The 24,066-nt window shown below is 33.9% G+C and overlaps 5 protein-coding genes across 9 annotated transcripts in view; 2 read left to right on the top strand and 3 right to left on the bottom strand.

The window, feature by feature from the left end:
• Positions 1 to 250: 250 nt before the first annotated feature.
• Positions 251 to 9,933, bottom strand: LOC124534102 (DNA (cytosine-5)-methyltransferase 1-like). 2 transcript variants are annotated; one of them, XM_047109776.1, is made up of 8 exons: positions 9,361 to 9,933; positions 9,130 to 9,235; positions 7,643 to 8,045; positions 6,921 to 7,134; positions 3,843 to 6,846; positions 2,150 to 2,330; positions 1,243 to 1,424; positions 251 to 403 (listed from the first exon to the last, which is right to left on the bottom strand). In XM_047109776.1, the coding sequence occupies exons 1-8, from the start codon at positions 9,450 to 9,452 to the stop codon at positions 323 to 325; spliced, it is 4,263 nt and encodes a 1,420-aa protein (XP_046965732.1). In that variant the 5' UTR covers positions 9,453 to 9,933; the 3' UTR covers positions 251 to 322. The 2 variants fall into 2 exon arrangements, with proteins under 2 accessions (XP_046965732.1, XP_046965733.1); XM_047109777.1 differs by lacking the exon at positions 9,361 to 9,933 and adding an exon at positions 9,025 to 9,026 and having other exon boundaries at positions 9,130 to 9,203.
• Positions 9,934 to 10,793: 860 nt separating this feature from the next.
• LOC124534103 (serine--tRNA ligase, mitochondrial) lies at positions 10,794 to 13,190 on the top strand. The gene is made up of 4 exons (XM_047109779.1): positions 10,794 to 11,728; positions 11,906 to 12,093; positions 12,302 to 12,469; positions 12,871 to 13,190. Exons 1-4 carry the CDS (start codon positions 11,126 to 11,128, stop codon positions 13,184 to 13,186), a joined length of 1,275 nt encoding a protein of 424 aa, XP_046965735.1. The 5' UTR covers positions 10,794 to 11,125; the 3' UTR covers positions 13,187 to 13,190.
• Positions 13,191 to 14,355: 1,165 nt separating this feature from the next.
• Positions 14,356 to 15,898, top strand: LOC124534177. Its single transcript, XM_047109887.1, has 4 exons — positions 14,356 to 14,416; positions 14,506 to 14,559; positions 14,643 to 14,723; positions 14,803 to 15,898. Exons 1-4 carry the CDS (start codon positions 14,356 to 14,358, stop codon positions 15,618 to 15,620), a joined length of 1,014 nt encoding a protein of 337 aa, XP_046965843.1. The 3' UTR covers positions 15,621 to 15,898.
• Positions 15,899 to 17,895: 1,997 nt separating this feature from the next.
• On the bottom strand, positions 17,896 to 20,697 carry LOC124534105 (KRR1 small subunit processome component homolog). The gene has a single exon (XM_047109780.1). It carries the CDS (start codon positions 18,942 to 18,944, stop codon positions 17,919 to 17,921), a length of 1,026 nt encoding a protein of 341 aa, XP_046965736.1. The 5' UTR covers positions 18,945 to 20,697; the 3' UTR covers positions 17,896 to 17,918.
• Positions 20,698 to 20,785: 88 nt separating this feature from the next.
• The window catches only part of LOC124534101 (NFX1-type zinc finger-containing protein 1-like), a 46,593-nt gene continuing 43,312 nt past the window's right edge, over positions 20,786 to 24,066 (bottom strand). For all 4 annotated transcript variants that reach the window (XM_047109772.1, XM_047109773.1, XM_047109774.1 and 1 more), the window contains 2 exons: positions 22,507 to 22,790; positions 20,786 to 22,351 (listed from right to left, as the gene is read on the bottom strand). In XM_047109772.1, the coding sequence (XP_046965728.1) occupies positions 21,603 to 22,351; positions 22,507 to 22,790 (1,033 nt within the window). In that variant the 3' untranslated portion in view covers positions 20,786 to 21,602. The remainder of the gene's footprint in view (positions 22,352 to 22,506; positions 22,791 to 24,066) is intronic.

Below are 24,066 nucleotides of genomic sequence, written 5' to 3'. Positions count from 1 at the left end.
CAGACAGACAGACGGACAAAAATTTCAAAAATGGTAAAACTGATGTCAGTCAGTCATAACGGGGATACTTATGAAGAAATTCGACAAAAAAATTGAGTGTACAGACAGACTGTCAGAGATTTATATAGTAGCATAGATATTGATTTTTTTCAAAAAATTAACCATTTTTTTGCAGGTTGTCAGATAGGAATAATTTACGACAATATCAAAAATATTAAACTTATTAGTGAAAAAAAAAGATATATTCTATTATTAAAGTATAATTGTTGCATGATTATTGTAATAAGTTATATAACAAAACATTAAAATAACTGTGTCACTGCTATAAAATTGAGTTACTCAATGCTTTTTTTATTTCTCTCCCCAAGGCTGCACCCAATGGTGGTGGAACTGCATTTCCAATCTGTTAAAATAAACAATACATTATCTTAATTAAAGTTTAGACTAAGCATATATTTTGGAACGATTTTTAAACACCTCTTAACTTCTGTTAAGATAAAAAATATTATTATTTATTTTAAGTACAATTTTTTTCAAACTTTTATTAAAATATAAATACAAAAGAATGGGTACTGCTGCTTTTTGACATATGGCAATGCATCACTTTTAATGACATATCAATATAACACATCTGAAATAAACATCAAACTTCGTAGACCACCTGTCTAGAATTAATTATCAAAATGACTTATGGCAAAAATTAAAGAATGCACATCTTAGCTATGTTTATACAAAAATTCAGAAAGCTAAAATACATCACTCGTATTTACTTTATACTAGAGATGAAACGGATAGCTGTTTGGCTGGATAACCGGATATCGGCTATCCGGAAAGAAAAAGCGAAATGCAAGCGGTTGCTACCTCTCAATGCATAGTAAATAGAAAATTGTATTTATTTACCATAATTTGCCCATACTGCGTCCGAATAGTAGCTACCCAACATCTGGATAGTATTTTGGCGGCCGAATACCGGATAGTTAACGGATATCCGTTTCATCTCTACTTTATACACTTATAAAATCACAAAAGTACGAATGAATGGCGCCTAAAATTAATAAACCACCCTTCATCATCACATGGACTATGTGAGTGTGTGAATATGTTAAAAAAGGGCTTACCTCTACTTTAAACACTATTTATAAAATCACAAAAGTACGAATGGATGGCGTCTAAAATTAATTAACCACCATTCATCATCACATGGACTATGTGAGTGTGTGAATATGTTAAAAGATGTCTTACCTGGCGATGTTTGTCCTGAATAGAGCCTGCGAAAAGGTACGTGTCGCGGAAACCTTGAGAGCGCGCACACTCTCGCACTGAGACAACGCGATTCTGCTGCGGATGCAACACGCGACCCTGCTTGCCCATTGGCTCAGGGTCCGTCACCGTCGTGCTGAAGTACCCATCCCAGCATATGCGACCTGTGGGGTAAAGCAAACAAAACAAACTTAACAATCTCCATATGAGCTGAGATGGCCCAGTGGTTAGAACGCGTGCATCTTAACCGATGACTGCGGGTTCAAACCCAGGCAAGCACCACTATATATATGTGCTTAATTGTGTTTATAATTCATCTCGTGCTGGGCGGTGAAGGAAAACATCGTGAGGAAACCTGCATGTGTCTAATTTCATCGAAATTCTGCCACATGTGTATTCCACCAACCCGCATTGGAACAGCGTGGTGGAATACGTTCCAAACCCTCTCCTTAATGGAAGAGGAGGCCTTATCTCAGCAGTGGGAAATTTACAGGCTGTTACTTTACTTTTTTTTTTACTTTAATCTCCATAACGACCGACATGTGAAGATTTTATGTTATAGGTTGGCGGACGAGCATATGGGCCACCTGGTGGTAAGTGGCCACCATCACCCATAGACAATGACGCTGTAAGAAATATTAACCTATTCCTTATATCGTCAATGCGCCACCAACCCTCGGAACTAAGATGCTATGTCCCTTGTGCCTGTTACACTGGCTCACTCACACTTCAAACCGGAACACAACAATACTGCGTACTGTTGTTTGGCGGTAGAATAACTGATGGGTGGTACCTACTCAGGCGGACTTGCACAAAGCCCTACCACCAAGTATTGAAGTTCCAAAGAATGTTCATAGAACCGGAAGTCTCGTAATAATATAGTTAGTACCATAGAGGCCGGCCCAGTTGTTGTGGCGGTTGGCGGTGTGCGGCAGGCACCACGGTATGAGAGTGTTCTCCTGCTTGTCGGCGGGCGAGCAGGGCGCGCCGCCCGCGCATGCGCACACGCCGCGCAGCGCGCCCCCCGCAGACCGACCGTTCTTCTTGTCCTCGTGGCGGTATTGCAGCACCTGACGAAACGTTTATAAATAAATATGAGACAACATCACATACATTACTCTGATCCCAATGTAAGGGGTTGTCCATTAATCACGTGATATTTTTTTAGCATTTTTTAACCCCCCCTCCCCCATTGGTGATACGTAGTGAGGTTTAAGACCACCCCCCCCTCCCCCTTCTCAACATCACGTGTATTTTTAGTACCTACAACGAATCTTAAAATTTTCTGAATATTATCTTAATTTAAATACAGGTATAAACTATAATCTTATTTTGTTCTGAAATTAACAGAACAAAATAAGATTATAGTTTATACCTGTATTTAAATTAAGATAATATTTGTTTAAAAATCGCGCATTAGACGAAAAAATAAATACACGAGATATCTTACTACACCCCTCCCCCTTGTGCTATTTTCGTGATTTTTATCAAACCCCCTTTCAAGCCTCACGTGATTAATGGACAACCGCTAAGTAGCTAGAGAACTTGTGTTATATAAATCAGAAGTAACGACGGCACCACAAACACCCAGACCCAAGACAACATATAAAACTAATAATCTACATTGACTCGGCCGGGAATCGAACCCGGGACCTCGGAGCGGCGTACCCATGAAAACCGGTGTACACACCACTCGACCACGGAGGTCGTCATTTATGTTATTTTTTTGGATTAATAGATACTGTGCGAAAGTAACTCTTATCTGTCTGTTGCTCTTTTTAATGAATCGATTTTGATGAAATTCGATGAAAAAATGAATCGAGCCTGAAACTCGAAGGCATGGGCCACTTTTTATAGCTTACTTTTTTATACTTGATAACCACCTGGATGCGAGCAAAGCCCCATGTGTCAACAAGTGTAGTAGGATAGCAATCACATTATTACATACAACCGTCGACGTAAATAGACGCGCTCCGTGTAAATCAAACTAAGTAGTAAATACTTCATTTAGTGTAAATTGTGCGAGGCAAGCGTATAGGGCGCTGGGCGCTGGCTGGGCGCTCACACATCACCAAATATTTATAGTTGTTAATATTAAAGGAGTGCCAGTGTAAATATACCACTGTTGTTGTGACGTCACCAAAATGACTAAGCGCTCTTGCGGGATTAAAAATGTTTTAAAAATTAATTGAATTTTATAAAAAAATGGCAAGAAAACGTGTTTATTTTGTCCAAAATTTGTTTTTGTGTCTTCATATTAGGAAAATCAATGTTTTGAAGTACCTTTTAAAATATAGTAGAATACCCCATTATTGGCTACGTTAACGTAATATTGTTTAACTACACGCTAATACAATGGCACCAATTTTTATATCAATATAATAAGCGCATTTTGTATTGAACATGTCTTCATAAGCACGACTTATATGCTTTGGTACTTGGAACTAAATAAAATATTCTGCGAATGCACCAATATAGATAAGGTAAAAATAAATAAATAAAACCTAACCTATAAGGGCCATTTCTTTTGCTACGGGGGCCGTAATTTGTGAATTGTGAATTAAATAGTAAATTTCCCTTACCTTGCATTTAGTTCCATCTGAGAGAGTGACTGAAATATTTGGCAAGTCTCTCCAGTCTGAACCAGGAGTGGTAGGTATCCTGCTCATGCGTGCCTGTATCAACGGTGCCATATTTTTACAAATGTGGTCGCGCAATCTCGTCGTCTCATCTCTGCTTCTCACTAAACGTTGGAAGTACGTTTCGGGCATAGATCCATAGTCTATTTCGATTTTGTTGGCCCCGTTACATATCTGAGGCAAGTCGCTCATCGCATCCTGGATCGTGCATGTCCGCCGTGGAGCAGATTCGTCCCATTGAATATTCGTCATGAATCGTTTGCCGTCGATAGTGGTTGTCAGCGAGCAAGCTCGTCTGCTGAAAACGTGTGTCGGTTCGGGATATAATGGCAGTTTGTAACCGGGAGCCGCTGCTAATATTATTAATCTTCTGCGCGTTTGTGGCACTCCATAATTACCAGCTTGCAGGATACCAAACGTACACTGGTAACCCATATCAAGCAGTGTCCTGAGTGTCAATTTCAAAACCATACCTTTCTTAAAAGCAACAAAGTTTCTTACATTCTCGAGAATAAAATACTTGGGCCGATAGAAGTCGCAAAAAGATAGGTACGATGCAACTAAGGAATTTTTAAAATTCGAGTACTCTCTTGAATTGAACCTATTCATCCCGGAGAAACCCTGACAAGGTGGCCCGCCACAAAGTAGTTCAACTTCTCCTTGCATTGGAAGCCTTAAGCCACCCTCACTATGGGTTGCCCCAGACATGGCATCTTTCAGTAATGCATTGCAGTCTTCATTGAAAATTATACAATTTTTGTTATTGAGGGAGTAGGCATGAGCTGCAGCTTCCATGTTCTCCACAGCCCACCTACACTCCGCTACACCAGACTGATGCAACCCTTCAGACAGGCCGCCGCATCCGGCAAACACATCTAAAGTTCTTAAAGGCCTAATATTTATTTCCGGAGCGGCCGCGATGGTAGGTTCTAGTGGTTTACTCGACTTCCCTTTACCTTTTCCCTTATCTTTTCCTTTGTCACCGCGTCCCACACTTTTCGCATGTTGTGGAACATCTTCAATCTGTCCGGTAGCTTTATTAAAGGCCATCCTAAAGTAAACTCTACTTGGATCTTTTTCCAGCCAATCATATATATAGTCACGTTCTGGAATATTATCAATATAAACTAACTGACATGGCCCTACAACTGCCGAAAATGGTACTTCTTTTATTTCATCACTCCAATATACGACATTGAGATCTTCATGGTGAGGAAATCTACTGCTCGTATTCTCAGGTCTGTATAAAACCTTGACTTTAATGTAAATATCTTGTGGTACAACTAGAGGACTTTCCCCCGCTGCAGTAATAGCAGCTACGTAACCAACACAAAAGGGTTCACCGGTGTCTATATTAGAACCTCGTAAATAATTATCATTTTTTCTGTAATATTCAGGGTAGATATCTTCATCCACTTTTTCCAATTTAATCTTACCGTTACTATTGTTGTTGTTTGTATGTTTAAATTTAAAAGTTCCCGGTTTGAGAAACACGGCACATCCTTTCTTATAATCATGATCTCGCCACCTAACACTTGTCCATTCGCTTCTATTCATCTCAGGGACAACAGAAGATTTTTCTGATAGTTTGCCAGAAACCTTTGGTATATCTTTCGCGTCACGTTTAGTTTTACGCTCACATGATGGACAAAATCTGTGTTTTCTAAGCTCATTCGGACATTCTGGGTCAAGTGGGAGATCTTCAAATCGTGCTGTAAATCTTTCATAGTATTTTTGATAAAAATATGTTTTACCATCATCTTCGAAATAATCTTCAACCACCTCTTTACCACCTAATTTAAACCAATCTTTAGGTGGTTCTCTTTTTTCCACATGCGCTTTTCGTAGAATAGACGATAAGGGTGCGCCATGACAACATCTATTACCTAAAAATACTTCTCTAGGATCCCCAACCTCACCGAGGACAGTGTCAGAAGATCTTATAAAAACTTCAGCATGAAAATAACCAGATTTGGGATTTATAATTTCTTTCCACATATAAGTGACTCTTGAGACTAATGCTGGAATATTTGGTTGTGATGTTTCCACCATAACGAAGTCTCCTATTTTTAACTCTGCACCATCAATCTCAACACTCTCATAATATACTTTAGTGGCATCTGCTTTAATAGGTTCCCCAATCCATTTTAGTTTTTTATTGTTTGCTCCTGTCAATTTAACTGGTACAGTGTCATCAATTTTATCAAGCTGACGTTTTTCTGCAGTGTGTTGGTATTCCTCTTCATCTTCAATCTCAGAGTCTTCAGCTTGTTGCACAGCCATGTTAGGACAAAGTCTTCTAACGCAAGCCTTTTTTGTCCGTCCATGACCACCAAACTTAAGCATTGCTCTACATGCATTGCATTCTCCACAATCCGGTAATTGACAAGCTTCACACACACCACATCTCTTCCTTCTTAATACAAGTTCATGGTTTGTCTTATCCAACTGATTAGTAAAGAAACTTTCAAATGTCTTTCTTACTAAAGGAGTAGTTGTAGCTTTAGTCCATGCTTTTTTGTCAACCTTTTTGTAATCAATTTTCGCACGAACTTTTCTCTTTCCAAACTTGATACCCATTAATTTTATTAGCTCTCTCATACATGGCAATGTTATTAAAGGATCATTGTCTTCATCAGCTTCTAAACTGACAACTTGATCACAAACAAATTGAGCATGTTTGTGCAGCATTTCCTCAGACATTTTTTTATCATCTAAATCTGGAATAGTGCATTCCCTTAACATTTCAAGCAAATCTTCATAGGTAGGTTGTAGGTAATGATATTCTTCTAAATACTCAACTACGACTTTGCTAAGCCATATTTTTTCATATAAATTGTCCATTAAAGGGGTATATTCTTTACTGGGTTTGAGAAGGTTATATTCACCAAATTCTGTAGACAATGTAATGCAATTTTTTGTCCCGCCATCAAAACCATGTATAAACCTACAAAAATTCAAATTGTAAATAATTTAGGTTTCATATTTGTTTTGTTAAATCAACAAATTAATAAATATTACCATTCAATAATAGGGCCCACATCTTTTACTGGTATTGATTCTTCATCAATATCGGGTACATCAGAACAAATAGATTTGAGGTATCCTGACATGTATATTCTTACGTCACTTTCAACCAGGCCTCCGTCAATCGGACACAAATGGCCTTGTTGATCAAATATTGAAAATCCTGTTATATTTGTTTGTGGTCTCTCCATTATATCACCATCTTCACCTGAAATATATATTTATTACATACAGTAGTTAAAACGATTTTGTTTGAGGGCATTACTTATTTATGATACTTAGTGATTCATTAATTTTTCCTGGAAGGTTAGGCTCTCACCAAGGCCTACCACCAAGGAGGTAGGTGGATATCACCACATGTTCTACTGCCAAACAGCAAAACATAATATTATTTCAGTTTGAAGGATGCTTATGTACAACACAACAAAGGACAGAACACGAAACATAAGTGGGGTAACATTAGAAGTAGGAGGATGGCTAACAGGCGATTCTCTACATATATACTTTTTAAAAAAAATATTGTGTAAAATTTCATAACAAAGCATTCCATTATTACAGGTTTCATTCGATAATTAAAATATTAAATTTAAAGGGACTGTTAAAAAAGGCCTGATGCCCCTTTATTTACAATGTAGATATTAATATGAATAAAAAAATTATATTCTTTAAGATATCTATAAGTATATCAGTCAACATGAAAGTATGAGTAATCTTACCAGAGGCTAAAACTAATTTCTCATTAGTTAGTGCTATAAATTCCTCTACAGCATCTTGTGGATGTCCTTGGTAGTAAATAATGTCAGAGTTGTTCAAAAATTGCCCACATGTATCACATTTCTCAATATCAGGCATTATGTGTAGTTTATCATTTTGCTTCATCAATTTATCTGTTTCTTTTTTGTCAATTTCATTTAATCTATTTTGGTTCTCATCAGCTTTGTTTTTACTACTAACATCAATATTGGTAATTTCATTTTCTTTAATAATTTCATTACTATTTTTTATAATTACATTGGAGTCTTCAATAGAATTAGAATTATCATTTTCTTTTTCTTCATTTTTATCATAGGCTTCAGAATTTGTTTTACAACAATCTTCTTTATCTAATTTTATTTTTTTCTTAAAAAAAATATTATCTTTTATACATAGTAAAACTTAGGTATCTTATTAAGCTAACTTTTAGAACTATTCATAAGGTGGACTTTTACTACATTAAAATATATTGTATGTATTAACAGCCAGAGTCGGATTTAAGGGTCTAGAAGCCCCGTGGCCACAAAGCAGTGAGGGCCCTAGACAAATATGCGTGATATAGCGTGAAGACCCTAATAATTATATTATTATTAATTAATTAGTTTTTTTTTTATTTTAACCAGTAAGCTATGATTTGTTTCATATTTGTATTGGTAACTTTTAAAATATTAAATAGTAACATTATTATAATTTGACTGTATCTCAGTATTTGTTAACTTGCTGAAAACTGTGGCCCCCTCTCATGTGTAGGCCCCAGGGCAGTTGCCCCGGTCCCTTAAATACGGCCCTGTTAACAGCTAACATATAGTATTTTTGAGTGCTGTGTTGAAGGGTGAGTGAGCAAGTATTATTACAACCCCAAGATACATAACAATGTCAGGGGTTTGGGCAGTATATAAAAATATTGATATATAATTTAAAAAATGTTTGTGTACTGGGGTTGTTCTCAAATGTGCTGAGTGCCTAGTGATTGAGACCTTGACAAAAGCCAGCTTATTCGATTAAGTAGACATTGTACGAGAGTTTCATCATAATTGTAACTCTTGGTCTACCGAGAGTTTTTTTTTCATTCATTTTTGTCATATTAGTATGTATTTGAATTACATATAACAAAGATATTTGTGCCCTAGTTTGAGGTTCTTTTTTGAGCCTCGCTTGGTATACAGTACTCATAAAATGACTGTGCTAATGACAGATATCTTTGATTTAAGAGCAGAGTTTTTGTGTTAAAGAGATTTTATTGACATAGTAAAATTTTATATTGTCAATAAATTAAGGCAAATAGAACAACATAATTTGAAAAAATGTTTTGTTTGGATAAACTTCATCAGAAATCTAATAGAACTTCTAAAGAAAATTTAAATCTGACATATGAGAGTGTTGAGTGAGACAGAAAGAAGAGTTTCAGACAAAATTCTAGAAATTATTTACTAAATAAATTTATCCTTACTGAGTCATTCCTTTGAGAATCCTTATCAGGGCTTCTACTACGTTTTATAGTAAACATATTGGTAATTTTTAATTGATTATTTTTCATTGTAGGGTTCCGTATTGACCTGGAATTAAATAAAAATTCTAAAATTAGTATTAAGTAAAATATATTACAAATAAAGTAAAGGTACGAAATAATAAATATTGAATCTTAAGAAAATTTAAAATTTCAATATCGGACCAAACGTACATGCGTTTTGGAGAATGTGAAACATATTTTTGATCCTCGTTGTCTTTATTTTTATCCTTATTATTACTTAAGCTAGTAATTGACGCCGGCATTTTTTATATTATAGTGAATACAAATCCATTGTAGATAATATTTTTCTGCATGAAACTATAAAACAAACTGTTATGATTATAGTTAATTAAAAATACTTTTCATGTCAAAGCAAAACAACTCAACAATCAAGTCAAGTCAACACTCAAGCAAAAGCGCGCCAATTTTACTTTTTAATCTGAGTTACTTGTGGTAGGATTCGAGACCAATGCTTAACATTGCACAGTCTTAATCTAACTATATATAAGGTATAAGGGTAAATTTTACCCTACTTACTTACTTACTTTCATGAATTGGTAGTTACATTGTTTGAAGTAGTCAAAAATAAATAATTTAAGTTCTTTATATTTTTTGATTTGTTATACCGTTTTCGATTAAAAAACATTTATTTTTTAGAATTGGAAATGGCAATTTTTTTTTCTAATTCTACTCTGTTCTACTCATTGGTCGACTTTTTTTAGAGACTTAAGTTTTTATTAAAAAAGAATTTCTTTTTCATCCAATAGATTGTGGCAATTTTTTTACCTCTGTTGCCCTACCAATGAATCTACAAAAAAATAGAAAATGTGTCAGGATTAAACATGGACAATATAAAGCTTCTTTGGTAAATGTTAAAGTTTTCTTAATATAAAATTGGAATGTTAAGTTTATAAGTGACGTCTCGATGGCATTGTAAAAAATTATTTAAATTTTGTGAATCGTCTCAGGATTAAATCGACGCTTATAAGTATTTAAAGATTTTCATTTCGTCTAAGTTTTTTCAAAATGTTTTAATATTAATTGAAATAAAAGCAACTCTATTCTTTATATTGCTCTTTCACGGCCAAACCACTAAGACTTTGATGAATTTTGGTGCGAAGCATGCTTAAACTCCAAGGAAGTCTATTTTTGGCTCTAACGTATTAAGAACACTGCAGCGAAATATAAAATGGGCTAATATAAGAAGTTTTTTTTTATTAATAATGTTTTATATACATATTTTACAAATATAAAAAATAAAAAAAAAACAAAACATTTCCTAATCTATATAGTTTTTCTTTGTTTAGGTGACGTTAATACGTAATCATTCTAATCATTAGGATAATTATTATCCTATTTTTATTTTTATGCGACGACCAACTTAACGATACTAGCTATAATTATATAGTATAAACCCCATTACACAATGAAAAAATAAGAGATAAGGAATAAGGAACAAGAAGTAAGGAATAGCGGAATCCATCGATGGCAGCACCGTTAATCACATAAGTCAAAAATAAGGAATAAGAAATAAGAATAAAAAGTCCGTTGCGATGGGAATTTGTTTCTTATTTTTTATAGCCAGCCAATCGCAGAGCATTTTTTCAACGAATTGTCGTAAAACTAACAGTAGCACGTAACTAGTCGCAGGTATTCAACCGCTGTGATTGGTTGAATATTGTAGCCTATCGCCTATTGTGTTTTGGTTGCTGTGCTATCCATTATTCCTTATTTTTTTCATTGTGTAATCGGCTTAACTGACTTAACTTATCTATGAACGAAACCGACAAGCGACAGCAGACATTCTTAAAAGTGACGTTTCAGATCTGACAGAAATAAGAACAATTATTAACGACGATTGAAGAATGTAATATAAAATATTACATAAAAATTACAAAAGTCAATGAAAAAAGTTAGTTAGTTAGTTAAGCCTAACATGATGAATTACCTTAATAGAATGAGGTTATTAAAAAAACCAAATCGGCTGCGATATTTTTCTACAATATCTTTGCCTGACATCGATATTGACTATTACTTGGACACAAAGAATATAGTACCTATAGAAAAGAACATAAAAAGTAGAAAAGGTATTGGTGATATAAACAGAGTACAAGAATTATACAATTTGTACAAAGTTACGCCAGTCAGTGATCGCAAATATTTATCTATTAAGGAGAACTTATATGAAGAACTCTCAAAATTGCCTAACAAAACTCATCCAATGGTTGAAGAGTATAAAGAAGAACCACAGGTGGTGCGTGAAATTAATAAGAAAATCGATTTTGGTACACATAAACCTCTCGAGTTTAGTGAAATAACACAGCACTTAAATCTAATGCGAACAGATAAATTGGGTTACACCTGTGGTAACAAAAGTTACTATTATATAGGTGAATTGGCGGAATTGGAAGAAGCATTAATCAAATACACAATCTCTTCTTTATTAAAAAAGAATTTTCAACTAGTGTCTGTTCCAGATATACTGTCTAGCAATGTTTTAAGAAGCTGTGGAATGACTATAAATAATGATCGTACCCAGGTATTTAATATTATATGTTGATTGATTGGATATTATGTATCTCTAAAATTTATAACATGTATTAAGACTATGAGAAAGTACTTTTGAGGCACTGATTGTATAGTAATATAATTAATGTTTGAAATATATTTACTTTAGAAGATTAAGATTTACTCTTATATTCAGGAAAACTTTTAGATATATTCATTAGACCCAGTGCATCATGGCCCAGACTTATATTTATCAGGCACTGCAGAGATGTCACTGGCTGGTCTGATAACAGAGTCAGTACTTTCTAAGGCAGATTTACCTTTGAAATTAGCAGCTGTGAGTAGATGCTATAGAGCTGAAACTTCAAATTTAGTTGATGAAAGAGGAACATATAGGTTTGTGTTAAGTTATATCTGATAACACTTTAAATCATGTAAAATAATATTAACTTAAATTTAATAAGTGTTTTTGTTATAAGTAAATCTCATAAATAAAAACATTAGTTATATATTATATAAATGGATCTAGCATACAACTGTAAAGGTATAATATACTTATTTTTGTTAGAATTTTGACCCATTGAAATATTTTTATTTCCTTCAGAGTTCATCAATTCACTAAAGTTGAAATGTTTGCTGTTACTGAACCTGAAAACTCAGATGAAATGTTGGAATACTTAAGAAAAACTCAGGAAGATCTTTTCTCACCTTTGGGTTGTCACATGAAAGTTTTAGACATGCCACCTCATGATCTTGGTGCTCCAGCTTATAGGTAAATATTATAATAATAGATGTTTATTGTTATCAATTCAATTTAAATATTTTCTTGGTGGTAGGGCTTTGTGCAAGCTCACCTCAGATATTCTACTGCTAAACAACAGTACACAGTATTAATGTGTTCCAATTTGAAGGGTGAGTGAGCCAGTGAAACTACAGGCACAAGGGACATAGCATCTTAGTTCCCTAGGTGGGTGGCGCATTGACAATGTCAGGAATAGATAATATTTCTTACAGCATCATAGTCTATGGGTGATGGTGACCAGTTACCATCAGATGGCCCATATGCTCGTCCGCCAATCTATTTCATAAAAAAAAATCACTAATGCCCTACTCCATTCATTTTGTGTAATCCTAACATAGTTATTGTTTATTATATTATGCATTATATTTAAGGAAATATGATATTGAAGCGTGGATGCCAGGACGAAATAATTATGGTGAAATATCAAGTTGCAGCAATTGTACTGATTATCAATCAAGAAGACTTAACATAAAATATGTTGATGTTGACATTCTGAAATATGTACATACTCTAAATGGAACAGCTTGTGCTATTCCCAGGATGCTCATTTCTCTACTTGAAACTCACCAAGATCCAAGAGGAAAAATTAACATACCATTAATATTACAGCCATTTATGAATGGAAAAAAATATATAACAAAAAATAATAATGTACCTAAATTAAAGTTAATAAAATTAAGGAAATAATAAATGGTGTAATTTTTTTTTATTTCACAAGTTATTATATTACAAGTTACTATGTGTATTGACCTACAACTTTATATATAACAAAGCTAGTAAAATCTATTTTTATTTTTTTTATAATGAGTTACTTTAAGTGTAAGAAAAATAACCTTTTTACTTTAGTGATTATACTTCATTTAATAAGATCTTAATTATTTCTACTAATCACATTGTTTTTAGTCAATTAACAATCAATGAATACCCTTTTTTTTATTGACCTTAAAATTTATTGTTAACATGATCCATATAACAATATAACATTTGACAATATTTTTGTAGTATTGTCCAGGGGCGTAGCTATCGCCGTATCTGCCGTATCAATTATACGGGGCCCCCAACTAGCATAAGCAAAAATTAATAAAATCTTCTCAACATTTTTTTTTATTTCACAAATGACAAAAGTAAAAACAAAACCAACTTTTCATATTCCCGCGTAATGGCCTCTGCACACTGCGCGAGCGACGGGCGACGAGCGATATCTAATGAGAGCTCTGCTTTTAAGAACGGTTCCGGGGGAAGCAAAGTTCTCATTGGACTCATTTTCCATAGAAGCAGAAACTTTTGAAAAACTAAAGTCGTCATCAGCTATAAATAAATGGGAACATTCACTGCTATGCAGACGAACTGTCATGATGGGTGTACTGACACCCATGGCCGTCGGCAGAGGTTTTTGGGGGTATATATACTAATAATATAATAGTTCTGTTAATTTTCACTAAAAATTGGTCTGTAACTATCAGCGTGTTCAATGTCGGACGTGTGATGACGATTTTATTGTCGTCATATTTCAACCAGAAATGGATAAAAAGACAAGTTGATGTTAGATCTATAACGTAAAACTAATTAGTTTTGATATATTTTATCGGTAGGATTATATTTCTTTCAAAAACATGAAAATATGTAATGAAATATGGGAGTACGTAGTATCATACCGGTAGCCGGTTACGTCAACAGCATACGTATGACAGCCATGTGTGTTTCTGGGATGCTACCTAAGTATGGATCAGGAATATTTTTGTATGCATTAAAATTTTAATTATTTTTTATTTTCGCACTTTTTTCGTTATTGGTTTTTGTATTGAGCTATTGTTTTTTTTTTATTCAAGAAAATAAATTGCAAATAAATTGCAGGTATGTTGAATGTGGTGGGAGCGGGCAGTCAACTCCCCGAATTACCGCTGCAAAGAGACCCGCGTAAGTTTTAATTTATTTTATTTGTTACTAAAGTTTTATTTTATCGGAAAAAAATATTTACAATAACACTGCTCATTATGTTGTTACAGAAATGATGACTCTACTGGAAATGGCGAGGAGGTTCCGGCTTCGAGGCGGTGCTTGTAAGTTTAAAAATGAGCAAAATTATATTTTTAGTTATTGCGATACCGGTACTGATTTTCTTATTTTCTAAGGATTTCACCAGTCAGGGCTTCATCTTCATCATCAGCCGTCAGGGCTCATCCTTTGAGGGACGAGGACATTGCCCAAATCCTGAATAATTATGGTAAGTAAATATTTAAAAATTATGGGCATCATCTGTTTACATAGGTAAAACAGACTACAGTATATTATTATTTACACAGGCAGTGAAGAGGATGCTGACAGCGATGATGAAGATGAAGATTTAGTTCACCCAGTGCAGATGCCTAGGAGGGCTGAAAGACTTTTTATGTGTGAGGAAGAGACTGAGGTGCCACCGATAAACGCGGCCATAGACTTTGAGTGGCCACCTCAACTTTCCTCCGGCCTGCAGCCCCAACCTAGCACCCAGCCCGAGCTCGAACCCAACGCCGAGCCCGAACCCAGCGCCGACCTCGAAGCCACCGCCGAACCTCACAATAAATTTGATTTTAGGTGGAGAGGGTTTCCAGAATCTCAAATTCCTCCTGAATTGAGAAAGGAACCTTTCTCCGAGATTAATTGTGGTCCCACAGTTCCATTGACGACCCCATGGGAGGCATTTACTGCTATATGGGATCGCCAAATAATGGAGCACATTTCAGTGGAGACAAATAGATATGCTCAGCAAGAGGTAACGGCCATGATTCATCAGGGACTACTTTTGCCAACCAGTCGAATCACGCGATGGCGGGATACGAATCCAGATGAGCTGTACGTGTATTTCGCAATACTCCTAGCGACTGGGATTATTGTGAAATCACGTGTAGACTCATACTGGAATACAGCCCAGGATTTACTATCTTCTCCTGGGTTTTCGGCAACGATGAGCTTTGACCGTTACTTCCTGCTTTCTAAATGTCTCCACTTCCGTAATAATGATGACTGCAACCTACAAACAATGACGCGATCGGAGGCAAAGCTTTTTAAGGTGCGTCCTATTACAGACCATCTTAACCAGCGGATCCAACAGTTATATATTTTATCACAAAATATTGCATAAGATGAAAGTCTGACACAGTGGAAGGGTTGGTTAGATATTAATCAATTCATCCGAAATAAAGCAGCCACAGTCGGAATCAAAATCTACGAGGTTTGTGAGTCCCAGACTGGCTACTTGTGGCGGTTTGAAGTGCACGTAGGGCATGACGAATCTCCACGAGATGGTCCTTTGTCTGGGGTTGTGCCGGCACTTGTGCTTAAACTTCTCAATGGTCTTGAGCACAAGGGCCACACGGTTTGGATGGATAACTTTTATAACTCTCCTGCGCTTGCGCGAGAGTTAAAGGTACGGGGGTTTGACTGTGTTGGTACTCTCAGCTTGAACCGTCAGTTTGTTCCCACTGAACTGGCTAATCTGACCGAGGGAGCTTTGGCTGTAGGTCAAGTTCGTGGCTGCACTTCAGGCGATGTGGATCTGGTGGTATGGCGAGATAAGAACCTCATTTCTCTTATCTCGACGTACCATGGGTTAGCAACGGTGAAGTGTGGCGACGTACTAAAGCCCTCAATAGTACCCGATTACAATGTGTGCATGGGTGGTGTTGATCGAAATGATCAAATGATTGCCATGTAGGGTATCTAGAAAGGCGTCGTAACCGGGTGTGGTACAAAAAGTTTTTTAGACGACTGTTAAATGTTAGTGTCCTGAATGCATTCATACTCCTCCGCACACAGCGACCTCTTACCCAAAGTTTTTTAAAAAACTGACTGTTACGTTACCGGAATGTGACCAGAATAGACAAAAATGTTTTAAATTTACGTTAGTAAAAAACAAACACTATACTCATAAGAACCATACCTTGAAAATATTATGTTTTACGAAAAGTCGTATCCATACTTTTGTAGCCTCTCAGCAGTGTTGGGCAAATTTTAATTGCAATTAAAATTAAAGATTAACAATTAATTAATTGTTAATTGTTACTACTACAGTTAACAATTAATCAATTGTAATTGTGGAAAATCACAACTAACAATTATTTAATTGTTAACTGTATTAGTAACAATTAACAATTAATTAATTTACAGGTACCAAAATGAACCATTTTTTGCTACTTTTAACAACTTACATCTTGAAATATTTCTTAGAACTGTATTGTTCTGTTGATTTGTTTTGATGCTTTAATCTATCTAAATCTTAGAAAATATCTAAAAGTTCCGTTGCAATATTTTTTCCAAAAACTATGTTTTTAAATGTATGTAATTTTTGACCAAAATTTTTGAGTTATTTTTGTTTAACTCTTACTCAAGATATTTATAATATAGTGCTGCGATACTTTTGTAATACATAGTTTATAAGCTTAAGTTTCTAATAAACAAAACTTTTTGTCCGTATCGGCATAAGTCAATTAAAATTTGGTTGAAATATTGTACCCACTTTTGAGGACACATTAAGTGGGAGTTCTTTGTGACTATATTAAGATCATGTGATGTGTAAAAAATATGTATTGTGGCACTTGAATTTTGAGTTGTATTTTAAACCTAATGTGATAAGCTGTAAATAAAATACTTTAATTACTTCCAAATGTTGTTGTAATTAAAATTATAAGCGAAACTTAACTAAATATTACAGTACCCTTTGTTGAAAGTTTATATGTTAGCTATGATTGAGTATTTATATAGAAATGGTTGAAAGTGAATAAAGATTATTCAATTTACAATAAGATTCATAACTTGAATTGACTTGATTCGTACTAAATATGGAGAAAATCTAGTTACACTAAAAGTCTGTCTCAAAATTGGGCTGTCTGTTGACCATACCGGCTCCCGGTATAACAGGTAATACAAGGTGGGCTAATGTCATTTAACATGCGAAAGGTAAAGATATATTATGTTGTGTTCAATGCAAGCAGTGTATATTATTATTTAGTTTAATTATATGTATAATTATAACATATGCTAATTTTATCCTTACAAGATTATCTTAGATAAAGCAAAATTTAGAGTGACAGACAGACAAACAGAATTACTTTCACTAATATGATTTTATATAGATTAAGAACTAGCGCACACTGGTAACTTTTTGTCACAGTGACTGTTTCATGACTCTTGTCAAGTCCGTGAATATGTACAGATGCAGACACAAATGTCACGTCATAATGTGCGCGCACTTCCATACATATTTCATTCATTCCATACATATTTCATTCTTCCATAGATTCGATAAGAGGGACAAAACAGTCACTGTGACAAAAAGTTACCAGTGCACGCTAGTTCTAATTCAATGACAAAGTTTGACTTTAGTGGTTTTGAGTAGGCTATAAATAAATATACAACATAAACTAACAATTAGATATTAATATTAAACTTTTTTGTTCAGTGTTTTGTTCTGTTTTGATACTTTTTTCATTTTTGCTTTGAATTTGTTTATATCAACTGTGGATTCTTCCCCACTATTTTGTTTAGTAATGCTTTCTGCAGGAGGTATAAAACCTTTTTTCCTCTCTTCTTCTTTGGTCTTCTTAGCTTGCATCTGTTTCTCTTCTTTCTCATAACGATGTTTAGCTCTTTTCTGTTCGTCTTTAAGGAAATATTCACCAGTTGCAAGTTCTTTATCAATTTTGCTTTCAGGTTGAGGTGGTGGGAATGGTGTATATGGCTTCTTTTTAACTTTATTTTTAGGTTGTTTCCTTGGAACATTTTTACTTTTAAATTTGGGTAAAAAGCGATCCCAGCTCTCATTCTTTAGTCTTGGGTCTTTCAGCAATTCTCGTTTAATCATAAGACTTTTTATATTATACATAGGATGTATATTTTTCATAGTATCTTCAATTATTCGTCTAACTTGTACCAAACCTTTGTATGGTCCAACGGCAGAAACAGTGTTACCTTGAACGAGTACATAGCATTCTGTAAGTAATTCGATGGATTTAAGTGTCACGCCATTTGGGCCAATCAATCTTTGCCTGCGTTTTAAAAAAGTTTCTTTTTTGTTTACATATGAATTAATTTTTATAATATCGCACCCTATTTCGTCTTCTAATACTCTTACTGCTTGTTCAAAAGGAACACTCCGCGAAAGCAATTTCATAAAGTCTCTCGCTTTTATTATGATATAAGGATCCCACGTTTTTCTTGTTGTTTTTACTGTTAAGCTACCTTCTATGAGGTCTAAATCAGCTATAATATGATGATCTTTCAAAACTTTTTGAACCAGCGGCCAACACTCCTTTAAATATTGCTCTCGATATTTTGGAAATAATGTGGCAAATTTACTTTCTTCAATAAGACCATGTGGATTATCGTCAGGTGTAAATTTAGGAATTTTCATAGCCCATGCATTTTCAACAGGGCCATTATTTATGTTTTCATTTTCTTCAACTTCCATTGTAACTTTAACTTTTTTTTTTTATTAAAATTATTATAAACTTGAATAGGTTACTAAAGAATATTACTTAAATTCGTAAACTGTTAGTTTCATAAATGACAGACGACATTTTACAGTTTGACGCACAGTGTATATAACCATTGGGGTCTACAGATAAAATAATAATAGGTCTGTGTCAACGTCTTTACTCTTATTGTTCTTTATTACACACCAAAAAAAAGGCAAAATAAAAATACACATACAATAAATAAAAATGCTTGTTTACTATACAGGCCATAAACTTTTGGAATGGCCTTCCAGTAAAAATAAAAAATTACAATATATTTAAACATTTAGGGAACATGCAAATATAATATTTAAGAAAATTTTGCTATTAAAATATAAAAAAAGGGTTTATATCTGACATAATGCTGTTTTTTAACAATTATTACGAAATTGTTTACGTTTTACGTATTTCAAACCACTAGCGTTCAGTGACGTCACTCCTGTTATAACTACTTATTTGATGTTATAGTTGTAAAAAAGTGAATATTTAAATGAAAATTAATGGTGTATTTCGAATAAAAATGGAAGTTGGGTTTATCAAAGCAGACTCCAGATATCTCTTTTCAGCTTGAAAACACTTTTTCTTAGTTTTCTGTCTGAAGGTCCACTCAAAAACCATTTGAAAACTTTATTGAAATAGATGAACACATTGGACACAAAACATACGTCAATACCGCGTTTTTCGTATTATCGAGTAGTCCGTTTTAAATTTTTACAAAAAAGTATCTCAAAAGTCGAGAAAAAATGCATAAGTATGAAAGCCAGTGAGGACAAGTATGATCAATGGGTCAGTGACAGACAGGAGTGACGTCATACGAAATTGAGATCCGTTTTCGCGCTAAAATTGAAATTGACAATTTGAAACCACATTTTTTGCAAAATTTGAGTGTTTTGGTTTTTTAATATACATGTGGTCTATCCTATTATAGTTCTTCAAATTAGCACAAAAATAATTATTTTCCATATAAATAATATTTTTTTGTTATCTTAAAATATTATTCTATAATTCATATATTAACTAATAATCATATACATGCATTCATATTCATATAATATTAATATAAATTAAATGTTTTTCAATAAACATGAGGTTCTGCACAACAAATATTGATACTGATACTGGCAGTCAACCATAGTTTTAGTCACACCAAAAATATTCGGACCCTGGAAGAAGTCGGCAAGATGCTTAATAAGAAATTTTGTAATATTTTAACTTATGATTTTTTTATATTTGCAACATGAAATACTGGTAATTCAGATTTATATTTAAGTTAGCCAAGTCATTACGGCATTGAAGAAGCTGCTTAAAAAGCGAAATTATAAATTAAGAAACGAAAAGATTCTTTTATCTTTATCATTATAAGAATCTTTTAATTTCATACTCGAACGATAGTGTTTAGAGTGTTGATGTAAATATCTCTCAGGGCTCCAGTAAATGTTACGTATATCCTAGTGATCTGTTGTTCTTCCACTTTTTTTTACGATATCGGTATGCGGACGAGCGAATGGACCACCCGGTGGCAAGTGGTTATCACTGGCCATAGACAATGGCACAGTAAGAAAAATAAACCATTCTTTATATCAACAATCAGCCACCAACCTTGGGAGGTTCAAAATTCGTAATTGTTTCGTGGTTAAAAAAAAAACTTAGTCCATCGTCAAGTAAAATATTGTATAAGATGTTGAAATATTACTCATCGATAGATGTATCCAATTTAATTTATTCAGTGAAACAGTTTAAAATAAAATGACGATTATTTGTTCGAACACCATAGTAGGAAATAAAAAAAAAACAATCATTTTATGAATGGTTTAATTATATAATTTACACCTAAATATTACTTCGATATTTAAATTAACTAATGAATTGTAGAGAGGTTTGAAGAACAATTTCGGCAAGGCATCAGAATGGATGAAATTGTGTAAGATTTCAAGAACTTAGCTGAATAAAAAGTACCATTAGACCTTGATTATATGATTAACAGTGAACGGTTACAAGCTTACACAAGAACAGTAGAATCGATATTCAGCTTAGACGAGAAATAATGGAGTCAAGTGACGAGAACGCATTTTATACGAATATGCAAGAAAAAGAAAGATATAGTTGTAAGTGGAATTGAATAGGAGTAAGGACAATGGAATAGACTGACAAAATAATAATATTATATAAATTATAATAAAATGAGGATAATTTAAAACAATCGAAATATGTTACAATAAAGTTCTACGGGATGATATATCTAAAAAGTTTTATTCGTCAATAATTTTTATTTAAATAAAAAAAGGCAATTTATAAAGCAAAGTGAAATATACTGATCTCGCAAATGGAGAAGTAAAAATGCACCCGTTTTTTTGGCGAATTAATACAGTGAAAACTTGTTCAAGTAACACTAACTACCAATAAAATAGCAGATTTCGCTTAGGATCATAATAATAATAAAATTTGAATTTAACTTTCTTAATTAAGTTATATTTGCGATTGCTTTAATATCGCCTTATATTACGTTCTGCGATATTTGGGAGCAGTTCAAACGGTAGAATCATAATATTTACCTTTAGCATGTTTTACAACTACTTTATATTCCGCGGCTGTAATTCAAATTTTATATTAAGCTACCATAAATCATCAAAATCAAAGTTTGCCATATTGTTAGCCTCTTCAGACCACGCTGGAAATTTCGAATTATCAATTTCAGGCGCGTGCTTGTTATCTTCAAGCAATCTATGATTAGTTCCTCCAATAGGTGCTTTACATTCTATACATTTGCCTACAACCATAGCACCTCCACATTGGTTTATGCTATAGAAATGACCATTTCGACACTTGTACCATTGCCCAGCTTTAGCTCCTATAGCTCGAACAATCATATCACGTTCAGTCTTTGTCACTATACCAGACGCTTTTATAACATCTTCAAATAATTTGAGTGCATTAATAGCATTATCTTCTTTGTAAATACCAATTCCGAGAACCATTTCTTTTGCAGCTTCCATTGCTTCGTTTACTTTTGGATCAGATACACAAGATATCTTGTAATTTTGGCTGCTTAAGAGTTTTGAAAGCTGTATAATTGAATCCAGGCGTTTTATTTCATTACGGATATCCATTTGTTGTTGTTGGCTAATCTTTCTTACGTTTCCTCTCATGAAACCTGATATTAATGAAATATTTTTAACAAGGTCGTCTTGCAACTCTGTCAATTTAGCTGTTTTGAATTTTTTACAGATGTTTGCCATCATTTCCAAAATATTTAAATATAAAAAATGCATATTTAATTGTAATAGTGAATTATTCTTTTTATATTTTAGGACGAAATGCTTCAACTCTATGAAGGCATTTTTCAAATCTGAATATAGGATGTCTGCAAAAAAGCATTATATTGTATTAAGATTGAAGGATTAAAAAAGAAAACTTAAATATTTACAAACAAGATTTAAATATTGCTGCGGAGTAGAATTACCAATTTAGTTGTTATAAAGCTAGCCATATAAAACCACTAAATTTTTTACTAATTACCTGATAATAAATTTTTGTGGGCCGTTTGAAACTTTAAAATCTCTTGAAGTAACCTATTCTTGGTATCAAGATTCTTTTGTACATTGCCATAAACACGCTCTTTGATAGGATTTATATCAGTTTTCATTCTTTTATTAACTAAATCTTTGTAACGGGGTGTGTTTATGATAGGCTTACGGCAAAGCGAGCAAGCGTGAAGAGTTATAGGCTCGCTTTCTAAATTCATTAGATGTTCCATATACTCAAATTCCATTATGTGACCGCAATCTTCTAAAACTACAAATCTGTAAATAACAATATAACATAAAATTATGGTTTTGTATTTCAAAAGTAACGAGCACAATATAGAGTTATGGAAATTAAAGAAAGATCGCTAATATAGCTAATATTAGTAAAAATGCATAAAATTAAAATACTTTGTAATAAAGATAGTAGAAAAAAAAATACAGACGAATTGATAATCTCCTCCTTTTTGAAGATGGTTGAAAAGAGTAACTACTGAGGTTCTTCTCAGCAGAATCTACATTCCGAAGTAGTAGTAGTAACTTAAATTTAAATTAACATGACGATTCAAAAATGATTTACTCAGCTAACTGAATAAATATTATCTTGATTTGATTAAACGATTAAAAAGTAATTTTTAACACATACAAATTAAGTACGCTATCCCAGAATATCAATATTTATTTCTTATGTGAATATGATCTTTACACAAACGTAATATCTTGTAATATCATATGACCTAATCGTCAATTTGACACGACGATTTGATTTCTCTGACGCCAGAATCTATAGCGAAGAATAGCGTCGAATGGGGCGATAGGGAGATATTTCAATTGGTTGTATAAATCGGTAGTAATCGGTTTTACGAATTTTGCCGCACTACATCGAAGTTGTGTCGTACTATATGTAATTTTCTTTTTTACATAATCTCCTAATAACTTTATGCGTTTCATATATCTATTCTCTAAAGCTTGTATTCCATATAGGTACAAAAATACAACGTGCACCTTGAAAGGGCTTGTACAATAGCCATGGTAGTTCACTATCATCGGCATATTTCTGGCCTCTGAGGTGTTCCTGGAGGCGAGGAAAGAGATAGAAGTCGAAGGGGATTAGGGCTGGACAATATGGAGGGTGATCAAGCAATGCGAAGCCCGCTTCCCCTATGGCTACCAGTGCAACTCGAGCTTTGTGAGATGGTGCGTTGTCTTCGTGAAATAACACCTTCGCACGAAGTGTGCCTCGGCTTTTTTTTAGCTTGAAACCTTGAACTTCTTAGGGGTCGGTGAGGGAGGTCTTTTCCAAATCATAGACTGTTGATTGGTCTAAGGGTCGAAGTGGTGCACCCAGGTTTTGTCTATCGTTGTAAAACGAGTGTAAAGCTCTCGAGGATCTTTTATATTTGTCAAGGCTTTGGCTGTTGAACTGCGAAGTTGCTTCTCTTTTTGTTTGTCGGTCAACATTATTGTGAATATTCACAATAACAAAGATACATAATATTACTGTAAGCATTTTGTGAAGCAACTGTAACTAAAGTAGGAGATACATCCCCATCCT

The sequence above is a fragment of the Vanessa cardui genome, chromosome 12 (genome assembly GCF_905220365.1).
Source record: "Vanessa cardui chromosome 12, ilVanCard2.1, whole genome shotgun sequence".
NCBI lineage: Eukaryota > Metazoa > Arthropoda > Insecta > Lepidoptera > Nymphalidae > Vanessa > Vanessa cardui.
Note: the sequence above shows the minus strand (reverse complement) of the source record. Positions and strands in the feature narration are given on the sequence as shown.

What these genes read in the sequence shown, in the direction of transcription:
- LOC124534105 (XM_047109780.1), bottom strand. Translation starts at nt 18,944, where the DNA reads ATGGAAGTTGAAGAAAATGAAAACATAAATAATGGCCCTGTTGAAAAT.
- LOC124534103 (XM_047109779.1), top strand. Translation starts at nt 11,126, where the DNA reads ATGATGAATTACCTTAATAGAATGAGGTTATTAAAAAAACCAAATCGG. An exon ending in GATGAAAGAGGAACATATAG is followed by an intron (nt 12,094 to 12,301) that starts GTTTGTGTTAAG and finishes TATTTCCTTCAG; the next exon opens with AGTTCATCAATTCACTAAAG. An exon ending in CTTGGTGCTCCAGCTTATAG is followed by an intron (nt 12,470 to 12,870) that starts GTAAATATTATA and finishes ATTATATTTAAG; the next exon opens with GAAATATGATATTGAAGCGT.
- LOC124534177 (XM_047109887.1), top strand. Translation starts at nt 14,356, where the DNA reads ATGTTGAATGTGGTGGGAGCGGGCAGTCAACTCCCCGAATTACCGCTG. An exon ending in ACCGCTGCAAAGAGACCCGC is followed by an intron (nt 14,417 to 14,505) that starts GTAAGTTTTAAT and finishes ATGTTGTTACAG; the next exon opens with AAATGATGACTCTACTGGAA. An exon ending in CCAAATCCTGAATAATTATG is followed by an intron (nt 14,724 to 14,802) that starts GTAAGTAAATAT and finishes TTATTTACACAG; the next exon opens with GCAGTGAAGAGGATGCTGAC.
- LOC124534102 (XM_047109776.1), bottom strand. Translation starts at nt 9,452, where the DNA reads ATGCCGGCGTCAATTACTAGCTTAAGTAATAATAAGGATAAAAATAAA. An exon ending in GAAATTAGTTTTAGCCTCTG is followed by an intron (nt 7,135 to 7,642) that starts GTAAGATTACTC and finishes TATATATTTCAG; the next exon opens with GTGAAGATGGTGATATAATG. An exon ending in GTGGGCCCTATTATTGAATG is followed by an intron (nt 6,847 to 6,920) that starts GTAATATTTATT and finishes GAATTTTTGTAG; the next exon opens with GTTTATACATGGTTTTGATG.